The sequence below is a fragment of the Rhyacophila brunnea genome, unplaced genomic scaffold, assembly GCF_057557595.1.
Source record: "Rhyacophila brunnea isolate RB1 unplaced genomic scaffold, BYU_Rbru_1.0 scaffold_2, whole genome shotgun sequence".
Taxonomy (NCBI): domain Eukaryota; kingdom Metazoa; phylum Arthropoda; class Insecta; order Trichoptera; family Rhyacophilidae; genus Rhyacophila; species Rhyacophila brunnea.
In genome coordinates this window covers 4089098-4109549 of record NW_028232859.1, presented here as the reverse complement: position 1 = coordinate 4109549, position 20452 = coordinate 4089098, and the positions used below count along the sequence as shown (strand labels likewise).

The 20452-nt window shown below is 33.7% G+C and overlaps 2 protein-coding genes across 3 annotated transcripts in view; one reads left to right on the top strand and one right to left on the bottom strand.

Moving 5' to 3' along the window:
- Positions 1 to 330, top strand: part of LOC147071712 (CIMIP2 protein GA14893-like) — a 35828-nt gene extending 35498 nt beyond the window's left edge. Inside the window, exon 8 of the mRNA XM_085947044.1 lies at positions 86 to 330. Coding sequence (XP_085803170.1) covers positions 86 to 146 — 61 coding nt within the window. The 3' untranslated portion in view covers positions 147 to 330. The remainder of the gene's footprint in view (positions 1 to 85) is intronic.
- Kyat (Kynurenine aminotransferase) lies at positions 321 to 19551 on the bottom strand. Of its 2 annotated transcripts, none has more exons than XM_085947042.1 (10): positions 19419 to 19551; positions 19081 to 19247; positions 12495 to 12648; positions 10682 to 10808; positions 9352 to 9461; positions 8123 to 8366; positions 6485 to 6651; positions 5879 to 6065; positions 4341 to 4504; positions 321 to 830 (listed from the first exon to the last, which is right to left on the bottom strand). In XM_085947042.1, the coding sequence occupies exons 2-10, from the start codon at positions 19245 to 19247 to the stop codon at positions 765 to 767; spliced, it is 1386 nt and encodes a 461-aa protein (XP_085803168.1). In that variant the 5' UTR covers positions 19419 to 19551; the 3' UTR covers positions 321 to 764. The 2 variants fall into 2 exon arrangements, with proteins under 2 accessions (XP_085803168.1, XP_085803169.1); XM_085947043.1 differs by lacking the exon at positions 19419 to 19551 and adding an exon at positions 19344 to 19416.
- Positions 19552 to 20452: the final 901 nt, after the last annotated feature.

The window sequence follows — 20452 nt, the reverse complement described above, 5'->3', positions numbered from 1 at the left end:
TGAAATTATTTTTCAACGAGTTGTATAATTATCATTGGTATTTTATGTTGTCTCTGTTTGTAATTCCTTTTATATCTCATTGCAGACAAGGAAAGACATTTGGAAAGGACACAGTTGACGCAAAGAGATGGCTTCATAAAAATTAATAATGTGTATTACACAATAGTGGTTCCATAGTGAAATGCAGTAAACTCTTACAATAATAGGGTTATTGTTTTATATACCCACCTTTTACGATGTCAGAAAAATTTACATAATATTCCAATCACATACATGTAAAGATAAGGGATCTAGGACGATACTGTACAAAAAAAATAGCATCATATTCACAAAATTTTATTGTATCCACGAACCGGAGCTGCCCTTAACCGACGTTAAAAAATTTGGTTTTAATTAGTGATAGGGTAAAAACACATACATACATTATTTATGAACATTTAATAAATTCAACCACATAATATTTTGGTAAACTTTTTGTCAATGTTACATTTTTTTTATACGTATAGGTACTTTTATTACAATACTGTATACAAAAATATAATGGTTTTTTTACAAAAATAAACCTTTACAAAATGACATTTATACAATTTAAAAAAGCGGGCATGCAGATTCAAAACAGTTTAAATTAGCTACCTATGCAACTTTTAAATAATTGTTATTCATATTGTATTATTATTTTCATTGAATAAATAAATATATTATTATTTCTCATATTACACCATATTTAATTGTTATTATTTAAAATAAAAGATTATTTTCCATTTTTACAATTTGCTATCACTACTCCAACTGCGTAGGATATCGGCTGCTTTCTTCAAGTTTTCATCTTTCTGCAAAAGGGGAACAGTCAAGGTAAAGAACGTGACATGAAAAATAGATAAATATTAAACATATTTTTTTTTTACGACACAATTTCACAACACTAACTAATCTGTAAACACATTGACATTGTGAAATGTTTTAAAGCAGCAATTATACAAAACTAGAATACATAAAAACATTTAACCTGCAAACAAGCCAGTTTTATTGTGTGACATCTATTATAACAGAGCCCTATTCGGTGGAATGCCTCGGTCAGAAGACCTGGTAAATCAGATTCCAATAATCACAAGTTATAGCGGAGAACAGTATTTACTTGAGGGATAAAGAAAGACGATTATGGCCTATTGATTCGACAGTCGAAATAAAATCGTGCAGGTATTTTGACAGGTCGAAAATTAAAGTTGAGTGACCTGGCCCAGGTAAAACTGGCTGGTTCTAACAATCAATCTGTTTTCCTGATCCTATTATCTGGTGGCGGCGTACAATTGCAGGTGCCATCTGCTTTCTCGGAATTGGGCCTCAATACATAATAAATGTTACAATTCTTAAAACTACACAAATATATGAAACAAACGTTGCAACTAATTGCGCTTATTTGGCTGTCAAATGTTGGCTCTGGCTTGCTTTCGGAGAGTGACCACAATCTTACATCTAACACAATTAATATAGTATGGTGTAGATAGAATTCACACTGAAAATCGTCGCTGCATATTCAATAAATCGTATGTGTCATTTGACACATTCTGAGATAATCGAAAAAAACTGTTTTAAAAAATAACTAAAAATATTTTATACATTTTTTATTTTTTTTAAATTCGACCTAAATATTTCACATGTTATTTGAGTTTGGAAAAACAAAAAAAACAACTATTTCAACATAAAATACGCGATTTTTCGATTATTTTGCACATACGACATCTTCTATGCATCATTTTGTGCACATACGATTTATTTTATACTGACACAATTTGTTAGAATTCATACTAAAATAGATTCATCTAAACATTAGAATAGTGCATTTAAGCATGAACGAAAATTGTGTGTGATATTACTTATTATAATATTATTGGTGTACCTATACTTATAAAAAATATTAAAAAATAAGTCACCATTTTTCTGTGCCAAGTCAGAGCGTCCACAGAGTAATGGTTATATTATTAAGATTTTTTAGGAGAATTGTCTTTAACCAACAGCCCGACCTATTGGGTCTTCGCTTTCGATCAAACATACATTGAAAAAATAACATGCATATTTTGCCAGCCGAGGGATTTAACCCTCAACCCATGCTCCAGAAATTGACTAACTGTGGGTATGCTTATGTAGCAAAAGGAGTTTTGTATGATCATTCAATAAAAGAAACTTTTTGTGGAAAGATTTATTAATTATTTTTTCACAAAAACATATTAATATAAACGAACAAGATAAGAAAACATTGGGCCGATATAAAAAAGTATATACTTAGGTAGTTATTAGAAATACCTACATTGTTACAGTTATAAAAATAAGAACAGGATAAAAATATTTTTTTATAATGTCATTCCGTCGTCTTCCGTAACTAAATGGCACAAATATGAGGTTTTCAATATTTTATTGGGTAGTTTGTGCTGACACCGTTCGCCCAATATTTTTCTAGGTTTCACAGCATCGAGTACATATTTATCATTCACTTTTCTGTACCCAATGTATGCCTCTCCTAACGTTCTCCTTATTTTATTTCGTTTCATCAAATGCGTAACAGGAATGTCCAACGACAATGACGTATAGTCCATACTGTTCATAGTATGTAATATTTCACCAGTATTTTCACAAAGCACAATATTAGTAGTTATTGTCTTCAGATGATGATGATGATGGAGGCATTACGTTTTCTTTTTCTGCTTCTTTTTATAATATTAACTCTCCTGAAGTTTCACATAGTATATCATCATCATCAGCCGGGGTCAATCCACTGCTGGATGAAGGCCTCCCCAAGCTTTCTCCAACTCTCTCGGTCCTGTGTCGTTCGCTGCCACGTATTTCCGCCGAACTTTATCAGTTCGTCAATCCAGCGGCTTTTAGGGCGACCCTGTGGCCGTTTCGTACCCCTTGGGTACCATTGGATGACGGAATGTGCCCCGCCCATCTCCATTTCAGCTGTTTGGCAACGCCTATTACATCGCGTGCTCTTGTCTGCTTCCTAACCCATTCGTTTCTCTTACGGTCCTTTCGCGTGATGCCCAACATGCACCTCTCCATGCCTCGCTGTGTGACTCTTAGCCTTTGGACATTTCTCGTGTTGAGAGTCCACGTCTTGCAGCCATACGTGAGCACGGATAGCACACATTTGTTAGAACACCCTACGCTTAAGACATAATGGTAGGTCACTCTTGAAGATACTATTCAGACGTCCGAAAGTACTCCATCCCAGCTTTGTTCTTCGAGCAATTTCATCATGCATGCTTCCGTCTATGGACACCTGCTGTCCGAGATAGACGTAGCTGCTGACTTGCTCGAGTTGGGTGCCAGAAATACAGATAATCGCAGGGTCCGAAAAACAGTTCCTCATCACTTTTGTCTGTTGTCTTTGAGACATTTATCTTAGTATATAGTTTGATAATATACCTTTTCGCAGAGTGTGGGCATATTATAAATTTCCTCTGGTTAATATGATGTTGAAGGTTGAGGATTAATTTCATTACATTGCGAGGGTGGGGTAAACGTTAAAAATATATCGTATTTGAAACATTTTTTACTTTACGTGATACTGACGATTCAGTGTCTTCAATTCCATTTTGTTGCCTCGAAAGAAGTAGGTACCTAATATTTTATACCCGCGACTCGATTCTTACCTACACCTTTATTAGTTCCCTGCATAAAATAAGAATACTACGTAATGTTGATGTATTATTAACAGTTTATATGTAAAAATAAAATCTTTCCCTAATTTGAAAAAATATATTTAAATAATACTAAAGAAAGGACACTACATTGTGATAAACATGACATATGTACCGAGCGCTTCAAGAACATAATCTAAAAACGATGCGTGAATATTTTCACAGTATTATTGACGAATTAATGGATAATAAGGATTTTATAAAACGTCAATACGTAAGTATAATGTATTGTAAATTAAGTCTTTGAAAGATGATAAATAATAATCGATAAATTGTGATGTCTTTAGTGTGAAACAACACCTTCAACGGCAACGAAGTCGATTTGTAGCAAACCGTCAAAATCATAGTCAGTGTGAAATAAATCGGATGTGCTCTACGGTAAAAAATTTGTGCGAAATGAAATGATCGTATGTGCAACATTGCTCACATACGACTAATTCAGATGCATTTTTAGAATAGCTGCACATACAATTTATTTAATATGGTATTCATGCTGTCTCAGATTTTTTTTTAAATATAAGCATACGTTCAGATTGTGGGGAAAAAAAATCCGCTTCGAGTGGTATCATTAACTCATTTTGACCAAAAACTGCACATAGGTCATATTGAATATGCAGCGATGAAATATATCTTTTGGCTCACCTTAATAAAGCAATATCTGACGTAGTCTTCTCCTAGATATTTATTGTCTTTGCCATAAAACGCGCTTGGAGGAATTCCTTGAAGTCCAACATTCTTGGTCATGTATTTTGTGAATCGGTAATCTTTTTGTGGATCTGTCTCCTTCGATAAATCCACTTTGTCAACTGAAAGTAAAAAAGAAACGGAATTATTCCAAAACTGATTCAAAAATATTTGTCTCATATTATTTTATAACATTAAGGCTAGGCCCACACTAGACGGAATTTACGTCGCGGTAAATCCATTACTAAACATTGCAGCCACATTCAATATTCCGTGGCAGATTATCAGTTGACTGCCAACGCTTATTTACTTGCGCACGCGACGCCGAATGAGCCGCGTTGCATTAAGTAACGTGCAATGTGACGCTGACGGAAAATCGGTTCCCGGAGGACGGAGCAAACGCCGATGTTTAGTGGCCCGCTGACGGACAACCGATCTTCCGCGCAATGTGCCTGATGACGGCAAATTATATGTAATAAAATGTATTGGCGTTCCGTCGCGCATCCTCCGCGACGGAATTTCCGCGTAGTGTAGCGCTGGCCTTAGTGTCTAAATGGCGGAGTCTCACTTCTGAACAATGTTCTGTATATTTACAGATTCCATGTAAATGACTAGAAAGGGTCTGATAATCGCTTGTGCGTTTCGTGTTTATACTCCACATACATTTTAAAAATTGTGTAATTGATGAAACAACTTTAAAAATAGCACATTGTATAGTACAGTAAGTCCTCGACTTACGTGAATTCGTACTCACGCAATTAAATAAAAATGTATTTCCTTTTTATTTAACTGCAATTCATGCAATTTAAAAGTATTACATACAGAACACAGTTAGGCAGGCAGTTATAGCTATTGATGGACAGAACGGCAAATCGTTAACCCAATTCTGTAAAGAGTATAACATAAAGCTGTTAAAAATATTTAGTGATGTCTGGAGTGAAATTTCAATTTCTACATTGAGTAACATAATATGGAATAAGCTCATCCCCCAATCGATCAAGGATAGTATGCAAACTGAAGAAGTTGACAATGTTATTAGCGAACTAGTGAAAATTACCAACGTACTGAACATATAAAAAGAAAAGTGCTACAAGGCAAACAAGACTGGACAAGTATGTACTTTGATAAGTAGTTTGTATGTAGGTCCATTTTATTTTCACCTATCCTTTCAAACTCAGAGATACATATAATTTAAAAAAAAATTGCATGATTTTAAGTTTTATTCGACTTACACGAAAATCTTCGAACGAATTTATCACTTAAGTCAAGGACTTACTGTATTAAAGAAATCTGAGCGATTCGTTGGCATTTATTTGTAGATTTTTTATTATTTATGGTTGTTATGTCAAAACACATGTTTAGTATAACAAAAAAAAATTAAATGTCCATTTTTCTAAAATTACGAATGCGGTATGTGATCTATTTTTTATACCAATAGAAGCTATTACTAGGAATGAAGGATAAAAATATAGATGCTGAAATACTGTTGGTCTCACTTAGTTTAGTCCAGTCTGCAATCATGAAGTAGCCCCCTTGAGGTATGGTTGGATTCATTCCTACGTCAGATAAGAATTTCCCCATAAAGTCTCTCTTGGATTCCAGTTCGGTGGCAAGTGAATAGAAATAGCATTCAGGAGAATCCATCCGGCTTATTTCCGTTTCAAAACCTCTCGCTACAGCTTCCTGAAAGCAACAGAGATAATATTGTTGTATTAAGCTGTCTTTTAATTGACACAAGCAGAAAAACTCACAGAGTACACACTAGTAAAGCTTGGTGTATTGTCACATTGTTTATTCTTTATACTGACAAAACCGGAAGATTTAATAGTCTCTGGCCCCTTAATTTTGAGTTTTCTGAATGTACAATTTGAGAACTGCTATTGAGCCACAAACTAAATACTACCATATTTAGAACGATCATCCAAAGTTAATCCAGAGGATGCTGTGACAAATGACCGTAGGCCTCAGCGGTAATTTGTTAATGTCAGTATTATCCATAGTTGACGTAGGATGTTCCTAACAGTTTTTCTAGTAGCAAGAAGTGTATTCAAGTCCAATCTACAAAATAGTAGTATTATAACAATTAATTTGCATCATCTGACCTGTATAGTAGTGTTGCATGTGTACACACAATTCTGATGCACAACTTGGAGATTCGTCATGAGATTTTCAGGACCATATGCCCATCCAGTTTTCCATCCTGTCACGGAAAACGTTTTCCCGGCCGAACCGACTGTGATTGTTCTCTCCCACATACCAGGCAATGTTGCTACAAGTAAAAATAATAATGAGATAAGTCATTGCCAACTCAAGTAGAAAGCCGATATATTCATTCACAGCGACTGGTCCTATTTTTTCCGCCCCTCCCGTTGTTGTCTATGGATGACCTGTCATTGTTCTATAGAGTGCTCATACTGACGTGTCTGTCGTGTTCACACAGGGAATGGTTTGATTTGGATAGATGAGTTACATGACAAATAATACACTAGCATTAACACACTTTCTACAAATGTAATGCATAGATAATGCTACTTATTTTTTGGAAATGAAGGACTAGTCTGACTTTGACAGCTGATGAATAACAGGAATGTATATTATTTAAGTATAAATAACACTGTTAGTTCATATATTTGATTTGAGAGTTTTTTTATAATTCAATTTGAAACGAGAAAGGGCGAATCAATATGTCAAGCAATCTGGGATCTGATTTTGACAGCTGAACAGTGGACTACTCGTAGCTTGTGCAAAAAGATATGCTCAGGCTTTATTAATCTAAAGATGGCGCTGGATAAGTAGATTTTTCATCTATTTTACTATTATCAATCATATTTTATGGTCTTTTTGATATAAATGTACTGCTAAAAAAAATCTTTTTGACATCAAGAAACAATACTGTGGCTGTAAAAATATACATAATAACAAGCCAAAACAGCCTACTTCAGTTATTTATTATTTACATAGACAAGTGTATGCACTATTTTTTTCATCAATAATCCTACTATAATATGATGCATACATTTATCCATGATAATAAATAATTTCAGTAAGTTGTTTCAAAAAACTATCTCCTCAAAAATTTCAAATGTAAGTTATAATAGTTCTGCATTCAGCTGACGATATCATGTGGTTTCATATGCAGGACTTTTCAGACAAAACGCGAGACATGGGGCAGCTGGTATTTTTGAAGTCCTCTTTCAAAATTCCAAATTGTACATGTGTATTTAATATGATATTTATTTAGGTACAAAAATTATTTGACAAAAGATTTTCGCCAGCAAATATAGTGATTATTTCGGAATAATCGAAAGTATTTACATGCACTCGCCATTCTATTTAGATAGGTCTTGCCTCATTATTGATCGTAGAAAGTTTTTAATCTTTGTCAGTTGGTATGTATGTACACACACTAAATAATCTTTCTCCTTTCACCCACAGACATGGTTAAAAGAAAATCGAAGCGCAGCTTTTCAGGAAGAACTATGCTCAATGTATAGAATACTATCACAATGCTACAATCTCATGTCATTAAGTATTCCACTACGAGGGGTGTCTTGTAGCGGCCCTAATTCTACCAGTGTATTGCAGGCCTCAGTAAAAAGCACACACATATTAAACAGTTACGCATATAAGTCAAAATTAACATTATATACAATCAACTCAAATAAATGGAAGTCAAATGTGTTTACACATCTGGTCACCCACCAATCCCACAAATATATAATACAAGATAAATCGCTTACCCATCCTGACATGGGTGTTTGGTTTGTAGACCAGCCACTCATAGACTTCATCCGAGATGCACAGTACATTGTACTTCTTGCACAAGTCTGCAATGACCTGCATCTCTTTCAAACTGAACACTTTCCCCAATGGATTGTGGGGGGTATTCAAGATAATCATTTTGGTATTTTTGTTGAAGAGACCTTTCAGTTCGTCTTCGTCCAAAACCCAGTCAGCTGATGAGATAGTACCTTCTTTCTTATTCTGGAAGTCATAACGCTGTATTAATTATTTGTTATATTGGCTCTACAATTCGATGTGGATCTAAGATGTTACACAGATTTTTTAAGAGAAATGGTTTTAGCCATTTTGCTCAACACCCATTAGGTTCATGCTCTGGGTCCCAACAAACACTGAAAAACATCACGTGAATTTGCCAGACGCAGGATTTTAACTCAAGACTCATGGCTTCATAAGTAGACATGTTACTGCTTGACCATTGCAGGCCGAGTGTAAATTAACCCATAACCGTCCAAACACGAGAATTTCTCGTGCGGCATTTTTGTTTTTTGTATAGGTAAATCGTTTTACAGTGGCACCATGGATACGGCAAATGCAGCTTGCAGTTGTAGTGGTATTGTTTGCTAGCATTGAAACAGGCATTGTCGCAAGCAATTCAATACACGCGCGAATCGCCTATGGTAACACTGTAGAATGATTTACCTATACCAAGCACGAGAAATTCTTGATACTTCTGATACTTTGATGTTTTTATTATTGTTGAATTAGTAGCCATAGTAAAATTAATATTCTGTTCATTGGCACATTGAAACACACTGGCTTGTTTTAATGTTTCGTTATTATGTAGGTAAGTATGACTACACATTTTTTGGTGATATGATCTGTCCTTTCACAGGCAGTTGTAGCTAGATTTATACTATGAAATTGGTTTCGATTTGACCATACCACGGGTATTTTTCAATTGAAATGTAAACTACTTCTAGCCCTGATACAATCAGCATATTAAACACTGACAATTCTGGTAAATATGTATATCTGAAAGGTTGGTTTGCGACGAGTTGATGAAAAGATACGAATCCGCAATCTTATTCCCGGATCATTATTAGTTCAATTCCATATCTCAATGCAAAATGACACAAGTGAGCGATTCAGTGCAAGCATTGAATGTTTCACAGTGTTCATAAACCTAACCATCATTCTATTTTGGATTTTATGAACGTGCACTTACCGGTTTAAGGGGGATAAATCTTGGTGTGCCACCTGCCATTCGAACCATGGGATCATAGCAGTCGAAGAAAGGTTCAATGATGATAACTTCATCGCCCTTATCTACGTGGCCTGAGATGAAAAGAAATAAATTATTAATTCAAACGTGTGTTTACTAAGGACAATAGCTGAATAATTATTATTGAGCTATTGAAGTGTGAACCATTAATAATTAATTATCATGCAAATGACTAAGTACTTAAATAATTCAGTAAGCACAAAAAAAATCGCAGGGTTTCAACACTTTTTTTTATGACAAATATAGTTAAAAAAAATATGATTCTTTCGAAAGATAATATACCTATATATTTCCAGAAAGTTTTAATTTTCGATATTTTGTTTATCCTATCTTCAGTGTAATGCTACTACCAATGTCTAACCACCGAATAAGAAACAATATAATACAATTATCTGATAATTTACAATTAAAAATATGTTAACTAATCAATATCGTTGGTAATTTTCTACAAACACGTATCTCAAAAAACACAACTTTTCAGGAGAAGCAAATAACAACTTTATTCTCTCAGTTTTTAATTCAGAAATAGATTTTCTTCTATGAAATATCCATTTAGTATAGTTACACACATTTTCATGAAAAAAATGTTATGTTTCTTCAATCTATCGCACTATACTTTCGACCTATCAGTCATACTTTCTGAGATACGAGAATACGTTGCAACTTTACTGTGAATCGTTCCACAATATTACTGCAGTAAACACGTATCTTGACTTACGAGAAAGAACTTCAATATAATCATCTGTCGGAGTTCAGTATTCTGTGTACTTACAAACACGTAACTCAAGATACGAGTTTATAATATTATATAAGTCTTTTACTGTGATACAAATTTTTTCTCATTGCTTAAATCTATTATGTTATAAAGTATGTTTTGAGATACGTGTTAGTGGAATATGTGCATATTCAAATATTCAAATTTTGAATATATTTCATCAAACAACCCAAAACTGACAAAAATTAAGATATGTGTTTGTAGAAAATTAACGATGATATGTATTTCTTAAAAACATTAAATAAAAGTATTTTTCTAAATTCAGATCGCCAGCTGAACACAAAACTATTAATAGGATGTTTCAAAAAACACTTAAACACTGCAAAATATTTCAAATGTGAGTAAGAATAGTTCTGAATTCAGCTAGCGAATATAATCTTGCAATGTAAAAGTAAGCCGTTATCATGCATTTTAATGCCATACGTTTGCGTGACTATTGGATTATGGATCATTTCACAATTAGTGGTTAGTCTTAAGTTACCAAATGTGATAATTTACCTAATATAGCTGAAAATAAAGCCTCGTACGCCCCAGCTGTGACTAATACTTCAGTGTTTGGATTAATCTCTCTCTTGATGAGCTTGGAGTACAATTTAGAAATTGCATTTACTAATCTAGGATGCCCCTAAAAACAATAATGGAGCATAAATATATTAGGTCAGAGGGCAACCCACTTCCCTTTATTTTTGTTCTCCTGGTTGATATCATAAGTGTCGTTGTCATTTCTACATAAATTTGTATTTCTTTTGATAGATCTGCTATATCTCAATAATTTAAAAGCATAATGAAAAGTTATAAGAAATGCTGATTATAATGATACTAGATTAAACATTACAATTTATTAGAATATATTATTGGCTCAGTAGTCGTGCACATTACAAGATATTAGCCAAAAATACTACTGATTGACACTAAGATCTCATTCATGAACATACAGTAATTATTTAGTGCAGAACTTGTACAGCAGCTTATCTGGGTCTGACAGGCAGAAGTTTTATTACTATGTATAAAGATCATATACATTCTTGGGAAACAGGTAAGACAGATAAAAACTTCACCAAGCAACTTATAGACTTAAGCCCATATTCCATTGGCAGATTGCGTCTGGCCCGATCGTCTGCCACGACTGTCAAACTATATTCTCTATGGTTTTCAAGGATCGTGAGCGATCGGGACGAAAGTGGAAAATTTTCTATTATCCGTCGTGCGATCCATTCATTATCAAGCGAAGATTGGCGAAAGCGTACGAAAATAGCCGAATATGCGCCTGCTCGCGAGTCATGCAAACGGTCGTTCATTTCATTCTACTGGTCGATTTCAACTGAACAACTACAAAATGGCGAAAACTCAAAAAATATATATGGAGTATCACCGAGGACACAGTCCTCGTCGAATTAATACACGCCAAAGATATAGTGTGGAACGTAAAAAAACCCGCCATATTCAATGGCGATCACGCTGTTCTTCAGTTAGCCAACTTTTGACCCAGTGTTTTCGTTTACGGCGAGTCCTGACCGCCTGAGCCAGTTGAAATATACCTAGCCATACTCGCTACAATAAATTAGTCTTTGGATTATTCGATTTCGATATTCGAATTACTCAATTGGTTTGGAGATTCAAGCTCACCCAGTTATTCATGATGTAAATTAACAATAAGTATACAAACTTTCTATAAATGTCAAACGGCCGCGTAAATTTTAACAGATCTGATGCTCGCTAGGTTTGACAGCTGACAGCTCAGTTTTTTTGACGTAAAATTGCGCGGGAATGCGTTCAGTGTAGCCACCAATCTAAGAAATATCTAGTTTTCACTGAACCTATATTTTTAATAATAGCAACACTATTATTATTTTAAGCCAATCAAATCAAGGACCAACGAGATTGAATCGTTGCGTGTAATTGCAAATAGCTGGCGACGACGGTCGGCGTGGATCGTTGGATCGGGTTGGGTCTGTGCGTCTGCCAATGTAATTAAGCCTTTAGAGAATGTACCTGTGTATCTATGTGACACGGGTCATCGACTTAACCTCATGGAGCAAGTTGAGATTAATAAACACATTGCAACAGTCTGAAGAAGACCTAATTAATGTAGATGTGAACCTGTTTAATAGTTCTCTTTAAAAACTGTTTTAATACCTTATTGAAAGAAATTTTAAGTATGATTTTTCTAGTGAAATAATTATCAAAAATAAAAATAAATAAAGCATATTAATTACGTCACTGTTGTGCGAAGGAAAGAAGCTAGTTTAACACACCTCTCAATTTCTGAATATCAAATATCATGAATTAAATCAAATATAAATTAACATACAAATCCTCTTGTGTATTGATACAACAGATCTGTATTAGGTCCGGTACCGATGTCTACAAGTGCTTTGGCAATGTAATCGGGAGCTGCAAAATCAGGAAAGCCCTGTCCTAAATTAAGAGGCTTGTATTCCGAAGCTAGCTGGATGTACTCCACCCTGTAAAAAAAATATATAATTGATATTAACATTCAACATGTTAAAATACACAATTGATCAATTGAATGGCTTGTGTAACGCATTTTCTGAAATTTTCCCATCCATCAGGATGTGTTTTATATCCTCACTTAATCAATATATATGCAGAGCCTTAGATTATTGACATGGCGAAATAAAAATTGGTAGCCGGAAAATAAATAATTTGAGATTCGTAGATGATAGGTAATAGTTGCTGATGTAAGAGAACTCACAGAGTTGCAACACTGGGTAGAGGAAGAGAGTTGCAAATATGGCCTATGGAATAAGGCCAAGTTAATGGTTATCGATCGGGCTAACCTTCTACCCGCAACAAATACAGTCTGAAATCTAGAAACAGTGGATGAGTTAGTATATCTAGGAACGACCATTAGTGGAAGAGGCGGATGTAAAACAGTAATTTATTATTAGAAGGTTCACACGGATTGCAAAAAAATGCGATGACACGTTTTATCACTATATGGAAGGATTTCAATTGTCATAAAAATGATGATTGTGCAAACATTAGTGTTCTCCATATTTTTGTACGACATCGAGTCATGGACCCTGAGGGCAAGTGAGTGGAAAACAATTCATGTCTTCGAAATGTGGTGTTGGCGCCGAATGCTTCGTATTTCTTGGACAGAGTTCAGGAAGAACCAGTCAATCATCCTGAGACTCCAGATAAAAGAACGGCTCTCGACATTATGTCAAAGACGCATTCTGAAGTTTTTCAGACATATTATTCAGCGGGGACCGGACAACTTGGAGGTGACTGGTTGTTTTGGGTAGTCTCCAGGGTCTTGAAGCAAAAAGCGTCAGCGTGCTGGACCGACAAAATGAAGGAGCTTACCGGGAGCAGACCGGGAGGATAGTCACGATCTTCAGCAATAGGGGAACGACCGAGAAGAGAGAGAGTATTGATTACAATCGCTGTTCTTTTTCGTGTAACTCTAATGAAATTGTCAACAAAAACCGAAAAAACGAGAAATCGCTGGTTGACACTTTGAGTACACCATGCATTCGAATGACGATGTTGAAGATTATGAAATTGGAGAGCAAAACATCGCGTGCGCTGCTCGGCATGCATTAATTTTTTTATTATTTGGAGATAATTATCAACAGGCGGTTAGTAGAGAAAAAACATTAAAATAAAAGGTCACTTAGATAACAGTTGTAGGTGACTAAATATCATTCAATATTGTATCTTATCAAACTGTTTGCTAGTTATGTCATAATAATATATGGATAGATTTAATCACTAATATTGCTCTACTAGTTTATGAATAGGAAATTAGGCAGATAACGCCAGTTATCTCTAAGTATCCAAACAATTAACTTAACAAACAACATCCATATTATCAGATATCTAGTATATATAATATGAATCTTCCTGTCATACGGTAGGGTATAAAAGATATGAAATAATCAGTAGGATCATGATAACGGAGCCAGAACAATTAACATGGGCTCACATATCTAAACTCGTCACGAATGCAACACGTCGAATATGTCGATGTGACTTTGTTGGCATTCACAAAACACATGCAACTAAATTAACCGCCGCACACCTCATGATTGCAACCTTTTTTTTATTTTTTTCGACCATGTCAGATCCTAATCATAGATCATATGGGCCTCCACAGAGTAGAGGTTTGTATTAACAGATTTTGTTTTTACGAGAAATGGATGTCAGCCACTTGCTCAAACTATTAGGTCCATACTCTGACTCATACACAAATTGAAAAACAATATGTGTACTTGCCAGACCCAGGATTTGAACCTGAGACCCACGACACCATAGGCCGACGCTTGAACCGCGCGGGAAAAAAACAGCTGGTGACGCATTCAACAAAATTTGCCCGACATGCAGCGAAGGTATCCCGAAATGTCGCACTTTGTCATTCAATTTCGCTTGCCGTATGTTGTCACTGTTTTGTCTAAGCGCACGGAAGAAAGTTGCATGTTGCACCCAGTTGACTATATCCCTGTCGAGACGATTTTCAATGTGCGACTGGGCTAACTGGGGAAGGAGTTTCTACAAAATCATTTGAGCATTAAGAATCAGAAAGCTATTATTCCTCGGTACCGGTTCATTTCATAATTACTATTATAAACACAGAATAGTAGGTACACGTTTTTTTTAAAAATCTAAAAAACATTTGAATACTTGCCAGTTAGAAATTGTAATAATGTTTATAAAATAGAGAATAAATTAAATTGTGCCCAGAGTTAGACAACTCTTATATGAAAACCGTTCAAAAATTGTTATTTTTTAAAATCTACTTAATATTAAGGGGGGACATGCTCGGCGTAGGTCAAAATGGAGCTTTTATTGCATTTTCAAACCATGATCCTGGACATTCCTTAAACGTTGTAGATAATCTATTTATATAATTTTGATGCCTTATTATCCTTTATATTTATTTTAAACATTTGATGACTGCATAAAGTATTTTTATTACATAAAATAGTATTCTTTTAAACCTCTCGCTCTAATGTTTTAGAATATAGTCATATTTCGGTACTGGGGAATTACAAAAGAAATGGCGTATTTCAAAAAAACACTACCTTATTCTTAGGTCAATAATTATTATAAAGCAATCATTATTCGTAAGATGTTTATCACACTTGAATGGTCAAAGACATAGCTTATAATTAGTATCTTTAGAATTATCTTCAAATGTGTTAATCTTGCCGATTTTTTGAATAATAAAATACCTAATTCTTGTCAAATTTGGGATCACAGAGATTATCAATATAATTTTTTATCGTAAATATTTTACTAAAATTATCTCGTCATAAATTATACTAATGGTTTAATAAATGCGATTAAAAATTAATAAATGTAAAAAATCTTAACACCACTGCACATTCATGTACTGAAATATAATAAATACTTTATGCAGTCATCAAATGTTTAAAATAAATATAAAGGATAATAAGGCTTCAAAATTATATAAATAGGTTATCTACAACGTTTTAGGAATGTCCAGGATCATGGTTTGAAAATACAATAAAAACTCAATTTTGACCTACGCTGAGCATGTGGGCCGTTAATATTGAACAATAAATGATTTGAATAAATTTATATAATATCTATTTGTATGTTTCGTATAAAAATAACATATTTGAGATTCGATCTTAAGTTTTAAAATGTCAAGGTCAACAGAACGTTATCATCTTTTCAATTATTTACATTGATACCTACATGTAAGCACTTGACAATTTAGAGATATTTTTTTTCCAATTGGTTATTAATTGACGAGCTCAAATATTCAGAATAATTTAGTAAATCGTACACATTTGAATACAAAACTAGAATACTGTAGAGTTAACAAAAAATTATCTATTGGAAATATAATATATATCATTAAGAAGATTGCAGTTGCACATTATTTTCACATTTTAATATTAGAATGATGCGGGTCTCTCAATATCTTAAAGTATGCGAACAGTGGAATGCAGGGCTGGAGAGACATAACTAGGACATTTCAAATGAATTACAATTCTCAGCAGTGAGTCAAGAGAATTTTCTCAATTAAACCATTGAAGTTCACCGGGTGAGTGCTTTATCCATTTCTTTAATGTGAAAATCGGACAACCCTTTCTAGGATTAATCATTGTCTTTTTTCAATACGGGGATGCCTGAATTTATTCATTATTGAACTGTAAAACTTCATTGCGCAGTTATAAATTATATTGAACTGAATTTAAAATAAATTTACAAGAAATGAAAATATAATTAATATTAAATTCTTCAGGTTTTTAAAAGGTTTGTCGATAGCTATTTCGGTTGTAACACCATTATCAAGACTATTCAGATAGGCCGTTTGCCTTTGCTTAAGGCCATGCATTAGTTGAGGCACGGTCTAAAAAGATCGTCGCTAGGCGATGCGCGGATTGCGGGTGGCGGGTGAAAATGACGCCTGTCAAACGAAATATTAATTGTCATATAAATCCAACATACGTCCATTTTATGTTCTGTTTATTGTTCTATTAGTAACAATAATAATATATTCATTGACATGTTTTCTTTTTAAAGTAAATGGGTAACGTTTTTAGTCATCTTTACACGATTTTAGAATTAATTGACCGGTCGCCATCACGCAGCAAAGTGACGTGTTCCCGGGTCAACATTCTCTCAGTGAATGGCAGCGAGTCCAAAATTTCGTCGCGCGTACAGTTGAAAATTATTTGGCGTTTCACTGATGCGTCACCTTAAATACTATATGTATAAATAGAAGACAGAATACATTTTCTTATTCGTTCAAACAATATTATGACTTTGTATACTTATTATTAATTGTAATATTATTAATACTTTGAAAACCCTAAGTGGGTTTATTAATGGTTATCAAAATTAATTTTTTTTATCGAAAGTACAGTGTTCGAGTGCTTTGGTTATTTCTTGACATTATTAATCAATTAAAATATTACTAGTATAATTGTGTTAATCATGTGCTTAATTTATATTTAATAGTGGTGACGAATGCATTTCCAAATTTTCATTAATTACTTATATGATTACTTTTGGATAATTCGCGATTAATTTCCAACTGTTCGAGTAAATTTAATTTTAGACCTTTATTACATATATGCAAACATTCTGGCGTTATGCTATTACTGATGCTATGCTTAACATTAATTAATAAAATAAATTTCATATGCCATTATCTTAGAGTTGTAAATATTATCTAGGACAGTGTTATTAAGATTATAAACGCTTACAGTGAGTTAATTTATTTGTAAACATAGTCACAGATAGTAACAGATAAGATCATTTTTATATCTTGTGGCAAATTGTAATGCGTTGAACTTGTTTTATTGAAACCAGCAGTTCAATTTATGGCCAAGAATGATTGCGGAATCTGAATTCAGACGGTTTCTATTCTCAACTTTCATCGATTTTGTGGCAGATAAAAAGCCATGCTCACTGATAAAGTTGAAGAAAATACAAGATTTGACAAACATCAATCAATCATTTCACAAGAACTCTTTTCAAGTTTTTCATTAAAAATTTCAGTGATGATTGATCATCAATACTTATCAATAAAATCGTGTTAAATCAAATGATCTAAAATATTTTTGTTTCCAGTTAATCTATCGCATACCCCCAGTCAAATAACAGTAACTTAGGATAATGTGGTATGCGAATGGGATGTTTCCTAGTACTCGCGCACATTGCTCATTCGGTGTACTTCCTCGTATCTAGTTTATAATAATTTTTGTATTAAGTCTTTCTACTGTTGAATAACTTAATAAATACAGCATCTACTTTTTTTATATTATACTGTTTTAATACTATTTCTTTGTTTTTAAATGTTATGCTAAGACATTCAGGTCTTAAATAATTAATAATTTATAAAGTTCAGTATCAAGTAAGTTTGATTTGATTGATTGCTGACAATAGTTAAATAATAAATGATCTAAAAATATTAATAGCCGATTAGGGCTGATAGGGATGGTTTATTAAAATTTGATAGTGTACAATGTATACATCATTTTTTGATGACAATAAATTAAAATTAATTAACCAAATTGAGATTTCTTTCATAGCTCACCGGTGAAGAGTATATTTTGATACATTTAAAAAAACATCCCGTGGCCACAATGAAAAGGTGCTGATAACCGCATTTGATAACCAATAGGATAAACTATAAACATACCACATAAGAGTGAAGTTCGATGGTTTTGACAGCAAATATGACATAGTTAAAATGATGCCGAGAGAGAGAAAACAATACAGTAGGGTTTATGTAAGAGCAGTTGAAAGTAATAATGGTAGGTATCAATAATAATCTTTACCCTGTGTAATTTGAGCATTGTAGAAGAAATCGCAATCGGCATAATTTCAAAGTTAAGTTATTCCATTATAAATTAAACATTTTTATTTTTATTCAATAAATACTCGATATACAAGATTTAAATAATGTAGCATTCATTATTAAAAAAAAAATCTGAAGTGTTAATAATATTCTGTGGTAGGTACCTAAGTATAATAATTCGATAAATAAATAAAAAACCAAATTTAGTATTTTATAGTAACTACCTAATACAACACTAATTTCTTTCTGTTTACTTTTAAATTAACATATGGACACCTACACCATGAGGAATATAAATACTAAACTGACAAACCTCCTAAGCAGTTATTTTTTAATCTATTAGAAATTTTATTAAGCACTTAAATAATATAAATATTCTGAAACATACTAAATGTGTTCTTCTATTGAATATCTATTCATCATAATAAATACCTATCTACACAAATGATTGCAATGTAGATGAAAACCGGTTATAAGTACCTACCGAAAATTATACAAATTCGTACCAAGTATAGATAGCTATTTTTAAGATTAATTATATATTTTACATTAAATATTATTCGAAATATTCCCAACTGGAATCACTTACCAAACGCTTTTTTCTCCTCCCCCGAGTCTAGCGGGTAAATCAAACTTGCTTCCACTCATGTTGTCGGGTGACGAGACGCTCAAAGATCGACTCGACCGAAGACAGTTTCTGAAAGAGCCTGTCACCGCCGCGGCAACGTTTCTAAAATGACGGACGCTGACTATCATCTTGAAAAAAAACAACAGATCCAATATTAATTATTTTTATGTAACGGGTACTGGTCAACAAGGACGCGCCGTGCAATAAAAAATCAACGGTATAACCTCAAAACAAACAATTTCACGAATTTTCCGCGATGTTTGACTTTGTCATTGTAATAAATAATCAGGTATGCGTACCTAGTATCTAGTTGTTTTTATCCAATCTACGCCTTGCGTACAAAAAAATAAATATCGTATCGTATTTTTTCTTCAAAATAATATAGATACGAAAACATACGCTAAAATGAATTTCGATGACAGCTGCTACGTCATACGGCTGCTGTAAATAAAGTGGTCGAAGTCGAAAATCCGAAGACAAATTTCATTTTATGAGCGCCACATACATTTTATTAATTTATTTTATTGTAGTACTAAAATAATAGTTAATGGAAAATTATGTATCATACTTATCTAATCTTTTACGACATCGAGATAACATAGATAGGACGTAGGTAGTGAAAATTTGGTACCTATTTTTACAAACTATAAAAATGAAGTTTAATTATAATTAGATTAGTACATACCTACTATACATAGTCTAGTACTGATAACCTAGGTCTGAGACTGCGTATGGTACGTTGTTATGTTCTCTCAATATTCTTTTCTATTGTAAGGAAGTATGGACGCTTAACCAAGAGATGACACGGAGACTTGAAGCTTTCGAGATGTGGCTTTATAGACGCATCCTCCAAATTCCTTGGACTGACCGGGTGACAAATGTTGAAGTTCTCAATCAAATGGGGGAGGACCGAAAAGTTCTACGTATTATCACAACCAGGAAACTACAGTACCTACCTCAGCCACATTATGAGAGCACAAAAATACAGCATTCCCCAACTTGTCATTCAAGGAAAGATAAATGGTAAGCGTAGCAGAGGACAGCGCCGCATTTTGTGGCTTTAGAACCTCCGTGATTGGAACGAGTGCAGCTCCACTGAACTGTTCCGGGTAGCAGACGGCAAAGCTAAGATCGCCTTGATGGTGGCCGACCTCCGCTAGGGGATGGCACAATAAGAAGAAGATATATAGTCTGGATATATTATAATAACCATTGTTTTGCAAAATTTAAAAATAACATAACTTTGAAAACTTCAGAAATATCATATCCTACATAGGTAGTATAAAAAAATCTTGTTTAAAAGTTGTTCTAAGAATTAAAATTTTTTTCTCTG